The sequence below is a fragment of the Tachypleus tridentatus genome, chromosome 10 (assembly GCF_004210375.1).
Source record: "Tachypleus tridentatus isolate NWPU-2018 chromosome 10, ASM421037v1, whole genome shotgun sequence".
Classification (NCBI taxonomy): domain Eukaryota; kingdom Metazoa; phylum Arthropoda; class Merostomata; order Xiphosura; family Limulidae; genus Tachypleus; species Tachypleus tridentatus.
Window position 1 is genome coordinate 160,249,888 of NC_134834.1, and position 20,311 is coordinate 160,270,198.

The 20,311-nt window shown below is 33.9% G+C and overlaps 1 protein-coding gene across 4 annotated transcripts in view; it reads right to left on the reverse strand.

The window, feature by feature from the left end:
• v (Tryptophan 2,3-dioxygenase vermilion) overlaps positions 1–20,311 on the reverse strand; it is a 57,483-nt gene that overhangs the window by 19,648 nt on the left and 17,524 nt on the right. For all 4 annotated transcript variants that reach the window (XM_076464898.1, XM_076464899.1, XM_076464900.1 and 1 more), the window contains exons 2-7: positions 13,474–13,567; positions 12,377–12,464; positions 11,916–11,983; positions 9,973–10,038; positions 5,981–6,042; positions 2,223–2,298 (exon numbers count right to left, since the gene is read on the reverse strand). In XM_076464898.1, the coding sequence (XP_076321013.1) occupies positions 2,223–2,298; positions 5,981–6,042; positions 9,973–10,038; positions 11,916–11,983; positions 12,377–12,464; positions 13,474–13,567 (454 nt within the window). The remainder of the gene's footprint in view (positions 1–2,222; positions 2,299–5,980; positions 6,043–9,972; positions 10,039–11,915; positions 11,984–12,376; positions 12,465–13,473; positions 13,568–20,311) is intronic.

Consider the following 20,311-nt stretch of genomic DNA (forward strand, 5'->3'; position numbering starts at 1 on the left):
AAAAGGGAAAATAAAAATAGAAAACCTTTTTACCATTTAATAGGGGAAATATCAACATATACTATATACTAGCTGGTCAATAGTTTAAGACGAAGAAGTTCTAAACAGAGTAGGAAATGCCCAACAAGAGGTATCAGTAGTGAGTTGCACGGCCGTCATTGCGAATAACTTCAAACATTCGCTTTGGCATGGTCGATATATACTTTTGCAAAAGGCTGGCTGGAATGTTATTTCAAGTGGTGAAGATAGCTTCACGAAAATCATGCACTGTTTGGAATTGACGTCCATTCCTATAGACTTCCCTTATCATCAACACCTAAACATTTTTAATGGGGTTCATTTCGGGCGAACACGCTAGATGGTCCAAAAGAATCACGTTATTCTCCATGAAAAAGTCCTTTGTCCTGCGGGCATTGTGGATTGCAGCGTTGTTCTGCTAAAAGATCCAGTCATTTCCACACAAGCGAGGGCTTTCAGTCAATGAGGATGCTGTCTCCAACATGTCAATGTAATGTAGCCAGCTGCTGTTTGACGCCCCTGTATAACCTGAAGCTCCATTGTTCCATGGCACCCCAGATCATGATGGAACTTCCTCCACTGTGTCGTGTAGAAAATATCTCCGATGGGATATCTTTATCGTGCCAGTAACGTTGGAATCCATCTGGACCATCCAGGTTAATTTTTTCTCATGAAAAAACAAAACCTTCGTCCACTTTTCTACGTTCTATGTTTGGTGCTTCTCAGCAAAGTTTAACCGAGCTGTTTCGTGGTGTGGAAGGAGGCGTGGCCTATGGAGACGTTTACGGTTTTTAAAGACTTTCTCTCGTAGATGCTGTCTTATTGTTCTTGGGCTGCATTCTATGCACATAAGGGCCTTAATCTGGCTCAACGATCGGCTGGTGTCTTGCTGGACAACACATCGAATCGTCCTGCTCAACGCCGGCGAAATTTTCTTGGGCCGACCACTTGAAATTCTCGTTCCGTATCCCTCAGGGTCTTTTAAGAAATTTGCAACAGCAGTTTTACTACGCCCAATCTCACCAGCATTTTCCCTATTAAATGCTAACAATATTTTTTTTTTATTTTCCCTTTTCTTATTGTCATCTTTCGAAGCTCTACTCAAATAAGTGGTTTAGTCTAACAACGCAAAATGCATATTTTGTCTTTATATTAATTGGTTTTTAGATTTAGGCAGCAGTGTACCTTATTTACATGCAAATAATGATACTACTCAACCTTTGGCGAGAGTTCGATGAGCGATAATTTATTCCAAGTGAGACTTTCTGGTTGCTGAGCGTGCGCACTCATAACTCTAAATTTTCTCATCGATATCGTCCAACGACTCGTTTTTTTTGTTTTGTTTTTTTATTGTTTTACATTTCGCTCTTATTGTAACTTTGTAAACGAGAAAGGTTTAACCACTGTATCTCATTATCAATTATACAAATTGAAAAAAATGGTACAATTTTCGATAACATTATTTGTTTATTTGGTTGGAATTAAGTACAAAGTTCGAAAACATCATAAAATATATTTTTGATTACGGTGAGGAAACGGATATTAACTAAATTTTGACTCGGTTATTGGGCAGATGCAATCTTCAGGACTGAGGCACTACAGCGAAGAAACTAATTGGACACTTGGTATATCTTATATTTTTTATTTTTAAATGCTTATTTAAATAAAATGCTATTTCCTTATAATTTCAACTTTCAAAATATATTCTGTTTTAAAATACGATCCTGTTGTTGTTTTTACTAAGTGGTATCATTACAAGAAGTCCTAATTACTTGTCCCCCTTCCCGGGGGCTCAGAAGCAAACCTTAGAGCTTATAATAGTAAAACTCTTTTTCGATACTTGCAGTGGGCAAAGCACAAATAGCTCATTGTGCAGTTTTGCGATCAACAACAAGCCTTCTTACTTAAGTTATTTCAACATCGCATGAGAGTTGTTTTTGTTTTACCGTGATTAGACGAAAACCAACCGATCATTACGAAGCTATATTTTTAGCTTATTTTTGTATTTAAGCACAAAACTACACATTGAGCTATTTGTACTGTGTTCACCACTTGTATCGAAAGTTGGTTTTAGCGTTATGAGCCTTCAAACTTACCGCTGAGCCATTGGGAGTTATTTTTCTAGAGTCATAAGGCAACCAAAGTTATTCCTTCATTTTTTTAAAATAATTTCTTCTTGCTTCTTATTTGTAAGCTTAACTTACATTCTTGACGCCGAGTTTATTTTCAATAAGTCTGAACTGGACACTCTGGAACCCAGATGCTGGTGAAAGGTAGCTCCTGTCAATTAGAAACAGAATTTTAAAAAGATGAAATTATGAGGCAGAATTTTGAAAACATTACTAATGAAAGCTTCAATACAAACAAATCGTTCATGCACATGCTCATTAATCAAGAATATTGAGAAATTCTAAAACACCATTTTTAACAATGTAAGACAATTATTTTAGCCAATATATCATGACGCTATCTGTAGATATTAATGTCTTTAAATTACGAGAATTTTGTCAAATTCTATCACAGATTTATGATTTGCGAAACTGCCAGAATATTGGATACTAATCAACTTCTTGAAAGGAGATAAATATAGGTAAATAACGATACCCAAAACTAAAAATAACTTGTAAAGTTATTAAACAAGTTTCGACCTACAAACTAAATGTCAATGGTTTGTTTTGTTTGTTTTTTGGAATTTCGCACAAAGCTACTCGAGGGCTATCTGTGCTAGCCGTCCCTAATTTAGCAGTGTAAGACTAGAGAGAAGGCAGCTAGTCATCACCACCCACCGCCAACTCTTGGGCTACCTTTTACCAACGAATAGTGGGATTGACCGTCACATTATAACGCCCCCACAGTTGTAAGGGTGAGCATGTTTGGCGCGAACCCGCGACCCTCAGATTACGAAGCGCACGCCTTAACGCGCTAGGCCATGGATTGAGGTTTACCTGCTTTGAGGTGATATTCTTATTAAATACTGTCTCTTTTCCTATAATCTAATTTCCTTAACTTTACCAACACATTTAAAATAGAATGTAGAGAATTACGTTATTATATATACAGTAAAACCTGTTTAAGGCGGAATCGCACGGGACCGAGTAAAATTTCCGGCTTAGACAGTGAACATGCATTTCCTTAATTGTATATCATTTTTGGGCGGAATATTATGCTTGCTTGACTCAAGAGAGTAAGACGTTTGTGAATAAAGTTATTATACTGTTTATGCTATATTTATTAGAATAAGAACAAAAATAGACATTAAAATATACACAAGTAGACAAAAATATTAATAAAATTTATTTGAAGAAAGTGTCCAATTTCAACTGTTTCGTTGTTTTTAATGGGCTTTCTCATGCGGTTAAAATAGAACACCAATTTTTACGGCCTTTTCATGAAGTTCATTTTCCCCTTCATTTTCACATACAATTTAAGCGCATTGATACAACTTAACACTTGCGATGAAGTAGAAATTTCTATTTCCTCACTATCTTTTCCATTTTGTTCATGTTCTGCATCTCACACTGTTACCACCTTGCGATTCTATTATAGATTTTAAATTAATTTTATCAGTTTCTGTTAAAACATTCTTGTCAACGTTCACAAAACTTTCCGCGTTCACAGATTCATCTGCATCAATCTTCTCAAACAGAGTTTGGATTTCACTATAATTGTCACAACAAACAACTTCTCCACCATTATAAAGAATAAATCCACAGTTTCTAAAGCACTTTATCACGCATTTGATTGAATGACTTAAAAATACAGTTGCATCTAACACGTCAATTTTCATGGTCATATCAGATGCTCTCTTACAGTCGTCCATGTTTGAAATAATATGCTGAAGCATCAATTCTCTGTATTTCAATATTATACTCTGTATATTCTCTAGTGGCTGAAGAACTGAGGTTGTAGATGGAGGTAGAAAGACTAAAGGAACATTTGAAAGTTGAACGTATGGGTGACAAGTTGCATTATCTAGGAAAAGTAGAATATTCCTATTTTCTTGTTCCATTCTTTTGTTTAATTTGTTCAAAAATTACTCGAATATAGCACTTGTCATCCACGCTTTATTATTAGCTTTCCATTGACTGTCAATTTCAAAATTTTGAAACACCACGTATTTTCACTTTTACCTATTACCCACAATTTCTCTAGTTTATCATCAGCAAATGCGACCAAAAGTACAGTCAATCATTCTTTCGAATAGCGACCTCCGGAATAATGACGGCAGAAAAAAACAACATAATTTATTTAACCAATACTTACTGTAACAAAATGTCATAGAATTTATTGATATTTAAACAAATTATTAATTACACAAGAATTTATTAATATTTAAAGAAATCATTAATTAAATAATAAATTAATATTTAATCTAAAACATTTTTCCGCCTTACTCAGGTTCTAATGCCACTTGTCAATAGATGAGGTAGGTGAAAGATAGTTTTTCCTCCGCGTTACGCAGGTTCTGCCATATAGAGGGCCTTTTATAAGAGAAATTTTAAGATAATGCTGCAAAATTTTGATATTTCCGGCTTAGACAGGTTTCCGCTCTGCAGTTTTCGGCTTAGACAGGTTTTACGGTATATAATTTTATACTCACGTAAAATAAATAAAACTCTCTCTTCATATACTTCTGTCTAGGTTTTCTTCTCATTTAAAAGCTCCTATTTTAACATTTGATTTATATGCTATTTTTTTACTTGGCTTTTCTCCATTGTTAAGATAAAAAAAATCAGTTGAATTTCAAACTCACCGAAGGATACGTAAAATAAAGTAAAGTTAAGAACTCTTCCAAAAATTTACGTATAATTAGTTAGAGGTTATGATTTCGTAGAATATGTCATAAGTTAGGTCACATTTGGAATGTTGTGTTCATCCTTTGGTTCCTTTCCTCAAGAAGAATGTTAAATTGACGGAAGTGGTACAAAGTAGAGCTACAAGAATACGTGCGACGGAAAGGTTGTCATACGAGGACCGGTTAAGATCACCGAAATTTTCTTTTGAAATAAAGAACAGTTAGAGGGTACCTGATTGAGGAGTTTAATATTATTAAGATAATTAATTGGTAGTGTTTGTGTATGAATTTTTTGTCATATTTAATGATGACATTATTAGTAGAACAAAATGTTTGTTTTTTTGTTTTTGACTTTCGCGCAAAGCTACTCGAGGGCTATCTGCCTAATTTAGCAGTGTAAGACTAGAGGGAAGATAGCTAGTCACCACTGTTTATTTTTTTGTTTTTGAATTTCGCGCAAAGCTACTCGAGGGCTATCTGCGCTAGCCTTTCCTAATTTAGCAGTGTAAAAGTAGAGGAAAGGCAGCTAGTCATCACCACCCACCGCCAACTCTTGAGCTACTCTTTTACCAACGAATAGTGGGATTAACCGTCACTTTATAAAGCCCCCACGACTGAAAGAGCGAGCATGTTTGGTGCGACCGGGATCCGAACCCGAGAACAAAGAGATACAATTATAAAATTTGGCAGGATAGGAAGCTGTTCTATTTTTCTAACAAGATATTTGTCTTTTGGAATGGGTTACCTTCAAATGTGATGAATGCAGATAATTGAAAGAAGGCATGATAAACATCTAAATGATAAGAGCTGGCTTTGCGTTTTTTATTTAGTTTTTAAAGCTTGGTGTATGGGATGACCTAGATGCATCAACAAGTAACTGTTGTCCTTAAATTACGCATATTTGTTGTTTTTTAATGTTTGTGACCTTGCAGCAAACTTATCAAACTTGGAAGCATGAAATTCTTGATGTTTTTTCATCGACATTGCAAAAGTTATGAAACTTCAGTTTTGACGTTTCTTTATTTATTACTATTCCAGCATTCCAACAAAAGTAGCAAAAAAAACTCGTAAAATTTTAACAGATAAATTACAAAATGAACTATAAGTCTAACTGGAAAATCATTTCGTTTTAATTGAAAATTCATAACTTCTCACTAGTATACTTACCGAAAGTCCATAAAGTCCAATGGAGTCATGGTTTCCAATATGGTCACTTGGTCAACTAATAACTATTAAAAAGTAAACATATTTTAATTTGGAAATAAGAAAAACGTTAAGGAATGAACAGACACTTCATGGTACTGACAGGAGATATTGAAAGGACTGAAATATTTACTCGTAACACATGTAATAAAAACGTTAAACTTATAACTTGTTATCCCTGTATTTAAAAAAAAATGCGAACTATAAAAAGTAGAAAACAATATAGCAATGTAAGACAAGAGGGAAGGCAGCTAGTCATCACCACCCACCGCCAACTCTTGGGCTACTCTTTTACCAACGAATAGTGGGATTGACTGTCACATTATAACGCCCCTATGGCTGGGAGGGCGAGCATGTTTGCTGTGACCGGGATTCGAACCCGCGAATCTCGGATTACGAGTCGAATGCCTTAACACACTTGGCCATGCCGGGCGAAAACAATATTAAATACAAAGACTGTAATTTAAGAAGATATTCATATCATTAAAGATTAACTTTTTTTTGGTTAAATTACAGTTTACTACAAGTTACATCTTAAAGTCTGAAGATTCAGACGAAGAACTATAGTTTCTGTTGTCACCTAGTTCATTAATGTTTCAGGCTAATTTTTTAAGCTCACACGGAATATTTTGTTGTTTAGGAACAAAAACTAGAAAACACATTTGATATTTTCAACCTCATGCAATCTAATACATACATAAAGTAAACAGCGAAATCAAAGACACCTAATACGCATCTTAATTTTCAACTTCCTTACCAAAAGGAAGGCAAGTAAGTCAAGAGCAACTGCTGCTACAAGATCTTTAGTGGCTTTGATTCGAATAAAGTTATTAACTGCCACCTTTATAACGCACCCATAACTGAAAGTACGGTACATATTCAGCGGCATAGCGTCTCGAACTTTAAGCCTTCCAATCCGTGGTTCAGATTCCTAACCACAAGGCTAAACCCAGCTAGACACAGTAGCGATGCTTTCTTCCTCTTTCTATTTAGCATACGAAACGTAACCGTTTCTGAAATTTCTTCTACGCATAATTAATCATTTATGGAATGCCACCCAGTGCAAATTAATATTGCTAATTGAGCTCCAACTTAAAGAAGATTAAAAACAGAATAAAGAGATGGTGAAAAAATAAATAGACAAAGAACATAAATTAGTTTAAAATTGTCTTAATTGAAGTGCTAAATGGTGCCTCTACTAACAGCACGCATAGCGAAACCAAGAGGTGGGCACTAAAGGCACAGACTCTCACTTTTAACCGGGAAGTGAAGTGGTTCTTTGAATGTAGAATAGAAACTTGTATATAGCTATCATTTAAAGTTTACATTTCGGTTTTGGATGCAATGGTCACTGTTTACATAGCAAATAAGGTACCTCAAATCGTTGGTGCTCCTCCAAGTTCAAGTCTGTTCTCCCGCTTGTGCTTATTCAATAACTGTGTTTGTCTTCATTTGATTAAGATCAGTAACGTTGAATGATGCTCTTGGAACTCTTGGTGAATGTATGTTAGAGTCACAGTAAGTCAACAACTTTCATTATACTAAAAGTCAATGAGGTTTTAAACCACGCAATTTGTTTCTTTCTTGTTTTTTAGAGTAAAACCACATTAGGGTTTTTTGACGTGTCCACTGCATGGCGAACCTCTGGTTCTACAGTTCCTCGTCTATAAGCTTACTGCTTTCCCCACCAGATAAAAATAGTCAAATTTATCAGACAACTTGAAATAGAAAGATGATCTTAATACAACCTAGATCTACATTATTCTGGATGAAAAAATGCTTGGTGTGTACTTCAGGCTTGCCACTGAAAAATTCAGAAGATTGCGGGCTGGAGATTACACTTACTATGTGTCTTTGTAGTTTATTTCTGCTTATAATCGTAAAGGCGAAAATCCATTTATTTTCACGAGAACAGTAACTGCCAGAATGGTGAACTTTGTAGAGCCTGTTATGTATGGATTTCATCGTTAAAACATGCAAACATTCCGAAATAACCTTAACTAAGTTGTTACTAAATAAGGAAAACTTCTGCCTTTAGTCATCATCTGCAAATTTATAATCAAGAAATTAAACAAATCAACCGCTAGTAAAATGTTGAAGAGTACAGCAGTTATGTGGTATTTACAGGGGAGTGGAGAAGCAATTTCCCGACAAGTATTAGATCGGCAAACTCATAAGTAAAAGCATATTCGAGTAACAAATAAGAGGAGTGTTTTGTAGTTAATAACTTAACAGAGTTTTAACTTTCATGAAAAATAAAAAGATTAAACACTATGACGAACAGCGAAAATAATATTTATTCAGATACAAAAGAAAATCAAAAAGCAATGTGGGAACCTTCGCAGGTAAGTGAGCGATTGCCTCCACTTATCAGTGAAAAGACTATCCACTTTACGTATGTCAAGTCACGAACCAGTCACCATGATAAAAGAAAGAACGCGCCTGAATTCATCAAGTAAACTCGCTTTATTATTCGCTAACACATCACCTTGTAACCTTTGTTTTTTTCGCATCATAAGTTGGCTGCATCGTCCAGACAACGTCATACTCGACCAAAAGAAGGATATAACAGCTCAATCCTTTTCATTTTAACGCTGTGTTACTGCAATATCCTTTCGAACAGAATGGATACTACTTATTTAAAACGTAACACAAAACAAAGAAACGAAACATATAAAACAATGCAACTTTAACAATTTTCTGGACCAAGTGTTGCTGCCATTATAGCACAGAAATGAAATAATCGAAACATTTTGGAAAAAAAATCTTTATATTGCTAAAACAAGCAGAAAACATACGATGTGCCTTCATATTTTAGTAACATCAAGTGTTTAGTTGAGGAATTTTATTCAAGTTATCAAGAAAGTATCCATAAGTTTTTGCATTATTGTTTTGTTGTTGTTTGTTTTAGACATTCTTGCAAAGTTACACAAAGGCCATCTGCGCCAGTCTAATATTATTTTGAACTTATGTACCAAAGGGAATACAGTAAGTCAACAGTACTCACCACCAACTATTGGGCCAGTGTAATCGAATAGATCTTCCGATGACTCATCGGAAAGTTCACTAACTTATAATGTCGATTCCTCAGCGATGGACACAGCGTAAATAACCCATTGTGTATCTTTGCATTAAAAACAACTAATGAAATAATGGAATCTGTCAATTATCTTTATACATACAACCCTGAAGTGCGAAACTCGATTTTGCGATAAATGAATACGAAGAACAGACGCTCGAATTAACAGTCTGGTGATACACGAAACCCATTTGTGTTTTCAATCCAACTATTATTGTTTTTATTACTCAGGCCGTGTTTTGACTTACTGTTTTATTTAATTTTATATTAAGCTTGGTTTCAACTTACACTTGTTTTTAAAATAATTATTGTCCTGTAACTTTCTTTACACTAATTATTTATTTCCAACTTATGCAGTTTCTAAGATAACTTATTTTGCATATTTTGTATTTACCACATATTCAGATACAAAATAAGTTTATAAAGTTTTACATAAAGTATGATGAAACGTTTTATTTATTTGTTTCCACTATTTTGACACAGGTATGTTTTATGGACTTGGAAAATTTTTGACCGCATGAGAACAATTTTTAGCGTAAGTGCCGAAAAGCAATGATACACTCTTACCCTTAGAATGAGAACAATGACACAGCCTTACCCTTAGAATGAGAACAATGATACACTCTTACCCTTAGAATGAGAACAATAACACAGCCTTACCCTTAGAATGAGAACAATAACACAGCCTTACCCTTAGAATGAGAACAATAACACACTCTTACCCTTAGAATGAGAACAATAACACAGCCTTACCCTTAGAATGAGAGCAATGATACACTCTTACCCTTAGAATGAGAACAATGATACACTCTTACCCTTAGAATGAGAACAATGATACACTCTTACCCTTAGAATGAGAACAATGACACACTCTTACCCTTAGAATGAGAACAATGCGGCTGAGGCGAGAGGTGATTGTTAACATCTTAGCTTCACCCACTTCCTGTAAAAAATAAATTATAAAAAAATAGATGTTTGAACTTAAAGTAGATGACAACATATCAGAGTAACGCGTCTATGAATATTACTCTTGAAGAGATTCGGCACATAAACTACACAATGTAACAAAATTTTTACTTTCTCTTGTTCCTGGGCAGAAAGTGTTATTTCCCAATTGCTTATGCCTTAAAGTAAATGAAATAGACCTATTTTTCTCTTCAAACTTTGCTTTTGTGACCTGGGTAATGAAATATTCAAATTTACCTATTTTCCAGATAATTCCAGGTAGATTCAGTGCTGAGTAGGTGATAGAGAATTTTCTAGAACCTACAAGAATTTTCAAGAACTTTCTAGAATGTTGCAGAAAATGTCCCCCTAGCTCGTTCGGTGCACTCAAAGAGAAATACAACATTATCACAACCTTACTAGAAGCCTTGAAGTATGATAAGTATGGCTGAAAGGTTATCGGAGACTTCAAAATGGTGGCATTCCTGACGGGTCTCCAAGGAGGCTTTACCAAGTTTTTTTTCCCTGTTATTATCTTGGCCTTTGGGTCAGCAGGAGACAACGCAGCGCACAATAATAGGAAACACTGGTCACAATGGACTGAGTTCTCTGTGGGGAGGCACAATGTCAAGTGTGAGCCACTAGTGAACCTCCAGAAGGTGTTGTTTCCACCATTGCACATAAAATTGGGTCTTATGAAACAATCTGTCACAGCTTTTGATAAAGAGTCTGCAGCCTTCAAGCACCTTCGAGACTTCTTCCCTAAGCTGTCTGAGGCAAAAGTCAAACCTGGTGTCTTCGTTGGACCACAAATAAAGAAGATCCTGGAGTGCACAGAATTCCCCAAGAAGCTCAGTAGAAAGGAACAAAAAACAGCTTGGGACAATTTTGTCGCAGTGGTTCGGGTCCTCTTGAGCAATCACAAGGCCAAAAATTATGTGGAACTGGTTGAGACTCTTGTAAAGACCTACGGCTAAACTGGCTGCAGGATGTCCCTGAAAGTCCATATCTTTGACGATCATCTTGATAAATTCAAGGAGAATAAGGGAGCATACTCAGGGGAGCAAGGCGAGTGCTTTCACCAAGATATAGTGGACTTTGAACGCCGTTACCAAGGAGCGTATAACGAAAACATGATGAGAGACTATATTTGAAGGCTGATACGTGAAAGTGATTTACATTACAGTTGAAAATCTCGAAAAACAACTCACTTCTAAACTTTTGTATAACTTTGGTATAAATACATGTAAATCTTGATTCATATGTTGTTTTATTCAGACCCTATATAAATTAAAATGTGCAAATTTGCCTGTTTTTACACAGAATATAGATTAATTTCTAAATTTCATTATCCAGGTCACAAATCAAAGTTTGAAGGGAATAATGACCATTTTTCGTATTTTTACAACAGAAGCAATTAAGAAATAACACATACTATTCAGAAACAAAATTTGTGTTACATAGTGTTGTTATATACAACTCCATATGTTATAAACACAGTTCTTGTAAAGTAGTACTCTTCATTTATCTTTGTTAAAACTATTAATTTAAGAGTTCAAGCTGCAATGAAAACAAAATAAATAGATATGAAGTTAAAACAGAACTAATTTACAAACAGAGAATCAAATAAATGAAAAGGAATAAACAAAACCAAGAAACAGTGTATTGAAACTTTAATATTATCTACAACCTGAAAAATTCAGTATACGAGTCAGTATATTACATATTAAAACACTTTATGATTATTATAAACAAATAGATTCAGCACACGGGCCAATAGGTTGAAAGATCGAAATACTTTGTGTTATTATGATCAATAGTAATACAAAAAATAGCTTATTTTTTTAAACAAAGTATATTGTGAACAAAAATTACCTTTGTGTTTAACAGGAGTCTCACAGAGTCAAGCTCAAATATAATCTGCTTGAACCACAGTTCATATGCTGAAATTCAGATAAATGGGAAAACATTAAACTTCCAGATGACTGATAGAGAAGTCAAAGGGATCGTTTCATTCATTATAAAAAAAAAAGAACAAACGTACTGGATTTATCATTTGCTAGGATATTAAAATTACTGGATGCAGTATTTGTCAGGCGAGAATGTTAAAAGTCACAAAAACACATCTATCACAATAACTTTATGTATAAAAAATATATATGCCAAATTTATTTATCATACTGTCGAATATTTAATTCGCAATATTCAAAAATTATTGGCACAATCACTATAATTTAAGCTTAACTTTGATGAAAAAAGATTATCACAATATCCCAGTATATAAAATGACTCTATATAAATACCAAACACTCGTAATGTATTTCATGGTTCGTTACCCTGGTGAGTAATAATAAAAAGATGTTCGTCATGAACAAGCGTTGATGAGGTCGATAGAGGGTTTTGACAACTAAGAAGACGGTCAACCTGTTGAAAACAAGGAAGACAGTTGATGATGTGATTAAAACAGCACTTTTAAAATTTAGCTGTGTAGTAAATGCTTTATTTTTTTCTAATCAACTGAAAAGAGAGTACAAAGAGGTTGTTTACAGGTCAGAAAACGGTCAACTTGAAAAAAGAAGTCAAAAAGAAACACATGAAAAAAAATGCAATTATGTAATCTATTGATTAAATAAATACTTTATTTTTCGGATCAACCAAAAAACTCTGCAAAACATTTCAGATCTATTTTCTCAACAAATGATTGTATGTAATGAAAACTTATATCCGTCATGATTGTCTCAAGAAAAAATACTTCAGAGTAAGTACACTGTTTACGTTTTTTTCCCTTAGGGAAAAACATCGGAACCAAAATATTCAGAAATTTAATAAATAAAATATACATTAAAAAAGCAACAGCAACAATAAGATACATCACGTTCCTTGAGCTCGCGAAATACCTTAACCATAAAACTATGATAAAGTTCGTGGATATCCAGATCACAGTTTTCAAATAAATATGGTAGAAGTTATTTTAAATTTTATGCATATGTGTTTTCTTACAGCAAAGCCACATTAGGCTATCTGCTGTATCCACAATAGGAAATCGAAACCCTGATTTTAGCATTGTAAATCCAAAGACTTACTGCTGTCCCATCAAGGGGCCCTTAAAAGTTTGAAAAAACAGTGGGAAAAAAATTCTGAGAAAAAAATCAGATGTTGTGTATAAACTGAAATATGAAAAATCGCATTAGATTAGATCATGAGTGTTACTCACAAATCAGAAATTAAAAGAATGATACCTAATTAGATACCTTTGAATTTTTGATAAAAATCATAACGTGTGTATGTGTGTGTTAATTTTTACGCTGAAATGCTTATTTGTGGTTTGGCAAAATGATGCAAAGCAATGGTGAGTATGTACATCAAACTTATTATATAAAACAACACTTTGAGTAATAAACAAAAATTTTATTAAATATAATAAAAAAATTACTTGTAGGTATTCCCCATATAACATTCCACCAGGGGGTACTTTTCTTTTTTCAATATTCTGTTCGTTAATAGAAAATTCTGCCATAGGGGGCGATCTAGAAAAGAAAGAGAAAGAGTCCGAAGTGATACTTACCATGAGTATTTAATTATCCAATAAAGTAATACACCTTAATAGCTGAAAATGCGTTAAATAAAACCAATTTATTTTGAAGCTAATAAAATAAATGCATTATTTAATAGAAGGAATGTACTTTATACATTAATATACATTTATACATTTATAAAGGAATGAAGTTTATAGGTGTTTGAATGCAGTGACTGATTATGGTAAAAGAAAAAAAAATTATATCTACACATCAGGAAAAGCTTTAGTTACTTCTAAATGCATAAGTTCTAACCCTAGATTCGATTAACATGAAACAGTTTTTCCATAGGATATTTAATTTAAAAAAACCAGTTTAACTGACTCATCCTTGTTCAGTAACATAGTATTTGTTGAGCACATTAAAATGCGTTCCGTTAAAACTTAATTTTGAGATATCAAATACAAATATTGCGGGTCTTGAAAAATATCTGAGCCAAAATTGAGAATGCGGAAATGATTTATTCGAACGGCTTTGATTGGAAGTCAAAGTTATTTGACTAAACATGGCGTCAATCCATGTGCATTCGTGTTTTGCAATTTTAGTCGTTCATTTTATTGGAGAATGCTATTACTGAAATCTGAAAACACGACTACTTCATTATTACAAAATAACTTGTGAGGTAGTACAACCAATTTATTATAGAAAATAACACTGAGTGATAAACAAAAATTTCATTGAATAAAATAAAACATTAACTGTAGGTGGAATTTCATGGTAATATGGTACATATGTCCTATCTGATGGCACAACATTGGAACAAAATTGTGTTTGATGGAATGCGTACTTCCCTTACTTTAAGATATGAAACGTATCTGTACAAATAATCATCTTCTCTTCATAAACAGTTTTAAAATAATTTTATTTTTGTCTTGGAAACCACATTGAAACCTAATATTTGTCCCGAACTTTATACAAAATTTTATAAACTTCATCATTGTACGTTGAACAAAATTAATAAAGTGAATGAATTCTGGTCTAATAAATATTGTAAATTTTCATTTCTCATGTGATATTCTTACAATTAAGACTTATAAGGGTTGCAGTCAATCATTTAGCGTGGATGGTCAGTTGTAAAGTACTGCTTATTGACTACTTACCCTTTGATTAGTTGTTCCAAATTAGGGAATGCGGCAAACAGCTTTAATAGCTTTGTCATAAGTATAATATTCAAACACAAGCCCTTTCCTACCCATTAAAAACTAAAGAAACTGATAATCCTCTATAAATACGATACAGCAACCAAGAGCGATATATCTATCATTGTAATAGTCCGAGTATTAAAAATGCCTTATTAGAAATAGTTGATAGAGCAGTCGGCTAACACTCAACTAAACTTGAATTAAAATCATTGGCGAGAAAACATACATCGTGAAAAAAAATTACTTTGCCATCCAGCTACTGGCCGAACCTCAACCCAGAAATTAAGCCAGAGAACACCGGTAAATTTGGCTACAGTATATTATTTTTGTATTATATACATATGTTTATTTAATATTTCACATACAGCTTTGTCAAGTAATTATATTTTGCATCGTCTCTTGAAATACTTTAGTGAGCCGAAGGTGGAAAATTTGGCCTTAAAACATCAAATTGAAATCCCACCAAAACGAAATTTTTTACGCGTATCCTCTTTCACAACACCGAAGTTCTGGCTACGGTTCTAGATATGCGGAATATTATTTTCAAATAAACGTTTCCTAATATATAATCACACAAAACAAAACATTTCCAAAGATGCATTTCTAATATACTTTACTGCAACATGAAACGTTCTTACATAGCATGACGTTATTCTACTAGTCACATAAGAATAATATGATTTTCCACCTTAATATTTTTTTGGTACTCTACATCCCTATTCACACACCTATATGCTTCTCTTATAAACTAAGTGAGTAGTTTGTTTTGTTTTTTTACCTCAGCTTCTGACAGATAACTATTCTTACATCCTTTCTAGGACTAGCACCGAAGAAAATCTCACTGTCACCATGACACATCAAACGTACAAGAATAGATAATGGAATAAGTTAATCCTAATTAAGATCAAAGTCATTTTATCGTTACAACTGATCAATAGCAAGATCAAACTCATTTTGTCACTAGTATGGTTAAACTTACTTCATCTTTACTACTGACCACTAACTATTAAAATAATTTCGTTAGTATGAAGGTGTTTGTCGAGTTTTTAAAAATTATTCCGTTATTATTAGTCGCCACTTGCAGTATAAAACTAGTCATGACTAGTCACTGGAAAAATTTAATTTTATTAGCAACAGAGGTTGGGATTAGTAGAGTTACTAAGTTTATTATCATAAGTGGACAACGATAGTGATAAACTTGTTTCATCACTAATGAATATCCTCGGATGTGTTAAATCCTGGTCGTATTTTCGCGCAAAGCTACTCGAGGATTACTAGAGGCTGTTAGCTATTAAACATTACTCATCGTCAACGTTTGGATTACATACTCTTTTATCAACGAATAATGGAACTGACTGTCACTCTATAATGCCTCAACGACGGCGCATGTTCGGCGACAAAACCGCGAACTGCAGACTATGAATCAAGCGACCTAATCACCATGCCACCCTTATAAAACTTTAAACTGGTTTTCTACACAATTTGGCGTACACCTTCAATAACAATGTTCACGATATTATTACAGCAAGACTCCCAAAAAACAACAAAACAAACAGACATAAAAAGCATACCTTGACAATGACAGCTCAATGAAAACCATCAGCTTTCACTTACATAAACAGAGAATGTGAACACGTTCTTTCAGTAGATGGCTCACAAGTCACAATCATCCACGCATAAATTTAACATTCATTCCTCTAGTATATAAGCGACAGAGACGCCATCTTGTCTAACTAATTAGAGAACTCAACACAACCATCATCTGCTTAGTTATACGCTATATGGTCTAGAGCAGGGGTAGGCAACTTATTTTTCATAGTGGCCACAACTGTGGCTAATGGAAACATTGGCCACACTGTTGGAAGAGTGTAGTAGTTAGAGAAACTATTGGCTCAACTGAGAAAGCACTCGTCCAACAAGTCAAGAAAATATCGTGAAAAATTACAATACCAGTCTGATGTTCTTTTTGATATTTTCTGTCGTGCAAATGACATGTTAGCTGATACCATCCTCTCTCAAAAATGCAACATAGAAAACAACATGCCCTTCTGTGGCAGAGCGGTGTGTGTGCGGAATTATAACGCTGGAAACCGGCTTTCGATATCCGTGGTGGGCATAGCACGAATTGTCCTTTGTGTAGCTTTGTGCTTAATTTCAAACAAAGAAATGAAAAACCTCATTTTAAATAAGGAAATAAGAAAAAAATGCTATTTTTGTCATGTTCTATGCATTTAGTGTTATTACGTTTCTATTTTTATCAACCGTACTTTGTATGTTAATAGTTTTAATTTTAATTTCTTTTGATGTATTTTAAGATCCTGTGTGTCGTGTTTGTTTAGTTTGTATAATCATTTTGTTTTTTTATCATTATTTTACGTGTATCATGAACCAAATCCCTTCCTCTTTAACCAAAAATTTGTAGTTCAGTCATAACCCGTGTTTGTCTAGGATCAACTTGAACTCAGAAATGTATCTCAAGACGGCTGGTATGGGTATTAAAACTTTTATTAAAGTAAAGCAGAGAACAACGTTTCGACCTTGTTAGGTCATTTTCATGTTAACCTTTTTGCTGACCAGGTGTCTTGATATACAATTTTTACTTCAAGTGGGTTTCTCGTCATCACGAACAACTTGAACTCAGCGAAAATGTTCATTCCAGGGTGACGAAGTTAAGAAGATACTTAGATAATTTGTACAGGTGTAAATCGTAAAGAAATTAGGAAGATACTTGGGTAATTTGTATAAGTGTAAATCGTAAACAAATTGTATTTTTCACTAAGTGAATTGCTTGCAATTGCTCAGAAACGAAATAGGATTTGAAAGTCCAAAGTAAAAATTTATCACTCACATGAAACAACTATCGGAAAAATCTTAGAAAATTTGGTCTTAACCAAAAGCACGCTGGCAAAATTTTTGTTATTTATAAGAGTGTGTATGTTTTTATTAAATCGTTTTTAACACAAATTTCATGAAAAAAATAATTCTTTATTTTTGTCAAAATTAGAATCGTCATTAACGTTTTTCTCTTCACAGTCACTTTTACTTCTTACACACCGATTCACATCTCTAAGAAAACCACTCCAAATTTCAAACGATTGTTTTATTTGCTCCAATATCGGTTTGAAAAAAAGTCAACATTAACAACAAAACATGTAAACAAACTGCAAACACTTTTTTAAAATGACTTTAAAAAAGTAATAATGATAATATACATCATGGACCAGCTTACATTTGTGTCCTGTTATTTGAATTATTACCTCTGTATTGTCATTCGTTTGTTTTTGAATTTCACACAAAGCTACTCGAGAGCTATCCGCGCTAGCCGTCCCGTATTTTATTTAGCAGTGTAAAACTAGAGGGAAAACAGCTAGTCATCACCACCCACCGCCAACTCTTGGTCTACTCTTTTACCAACGAATAGTGGAATTTACCTTAACATTATAACACTCCCAAGGCTGAAAGGGTGAGCATGTTTAGTGTAACGGGGATTCAAACCCGCAACCCTCGGATTACGAGTATTTTTTGAAAAAAAAAGAAAAGAGCCTCAGACGCGACACAGTATTAGTACCACTAATTACTTTTCGTTGAGTATCCACAAGTGAAAAGTTTAAGAACTTTATTCAACAAGTAATTAAAGCAAAAACTTATATTGACAAGCATTACAATTTGATTTCAATTTGTTACTATAGGAAGTCTGTTTAAAATAAATAATATTTTTTACTGTAAATTTGTACTTACATACAAAGAATTAGTTGTTTTTATATACACTTAAGTTGTTGATGAGAAAAATGACTCTTAAATTCGCTCTCAATATATTCCAGAAGATTACAGTTTTATGTTCATTCCACATTTCATGGTAGGTTCTTGTATTTTTTAAATTTTAAATTTTGAATAACCAGGTACGTTCAGAAACAAATGTTTATCTTCAACCCACTCGCGGCTTTAAATAAATTTGGAGAAGACATTAAGAAAGAAAATAAACTGATAGACAGTCAGTGACCACGACTGTTTTTTTGTTCATTCGAAATTTCTCTGCCGAAGCAAACCAAAGAAGTGGAAATGCAAAAAAATTCCAAACTTGTTGTACTTGAGATCTTGTGTTGTTGTTTTTTAATAGGATTTTAAGATCCTATTAGATCAGGGGATTTGAGTGATTTAACATTCTTAAATAATTTTTATGTAGATGGAAAACCGAATTCCCGGAGAAAAACCCACTTTCACAAGTCGGGCGTTGAATCACAAGTTTTGTTGACAGCAATCGTTGATATATGGATGTCTATATGAGATAATCAGTGTACGTTCGTGATGCTCTAGTATTTGTAAACAAAAGTGTGTATGCTTATGTGTGTATATATATATATACCAAACAAAACGTGAGAAATGTTGACAACCAAAGTTTATCAATGACACAGGAGTTCCATTTATGTTATTAATAGATGATTTGCATAAGCACTGAAGTAGTGGTTGATGAAACCACTTTCATACAGTTGCATTTGTCAGAAATGTGAGAAAAATTTGAACTCTAAATTAAGCCCAACCAAGGTGTTTGTAGGGCATAACATTAAAGATGAAGTTTATAAAATATATACTAGAAATGAACACAATTCTGTGCGAACTATAAAGTAACAACTTTCTTCAGAAATTAAATTATGACGCTAAAAATCGGATCTCGATACCCGTGATGGACAGAACACAACTAGCCCATTGGTGGTTTTGTGCTTGACAACAACAAAATAAATCAGAAATGCTATTAAAGAATACCTTTTTAAAATTGGTTTAAGTACTTAAATAAACTAAATTTTTGTTGTTTTATTGTTGAATTTCGCGCAAAGCTAAAATAGGGCTATCTGCGCTAGCCGTCCCTAATTTACCAGTGTAAAACTAGAGGAAAGTCAGCTAGTCATCACCGCCAACTCTTGGACCACTTTTTATCAACGAATAGTGAGATTGACCGTCACATTATAACGTTCCCCACGCTGAAAGAGCGAGCATGTTTGGTGTGACGGGGATTCGAACCCTCGACCCTCAGATTACTAGTGGAGAGCCCAAATCGAGCCTGTTTTATTTAAATTGTTACTGTCCGATAATACGTTTAATGTGATGTAAAAATTTACTAGTAATTTTTTGAGGCAAAAATGTTCAGTTTGTGAAAAACTATCACTACTTGTGAGTGAATAAAGTCTTCTCATAATAATTTTTCTCTGCATTTAATTCACTTGCAACGTGTCTTCACAAATAAACAGTTTGTTTTTTGAATTTCGCACAAAGCTAAAATAGGGCTATCTGCGCTAGCCGTCCCTAATTTACCAGTGTAAAACTAGATGAAAGGCATATAGTCATCACCGCCAACTGTTGGACCACTTTTTACTAACGAATAGTGGGATTGACCGTCACATTATAACGCACCCACGGCAGAAAGGACAAGAATGTTTGATGCGACGGGGATTCGAACCCGCGACTTTCAGATTACGAGTCACACGCCTTAACACGCTTGGCCATGTCGGGCCACACAAACAACTAGAAAAACCTTTTATTCCACCAAACGAAGTGTACA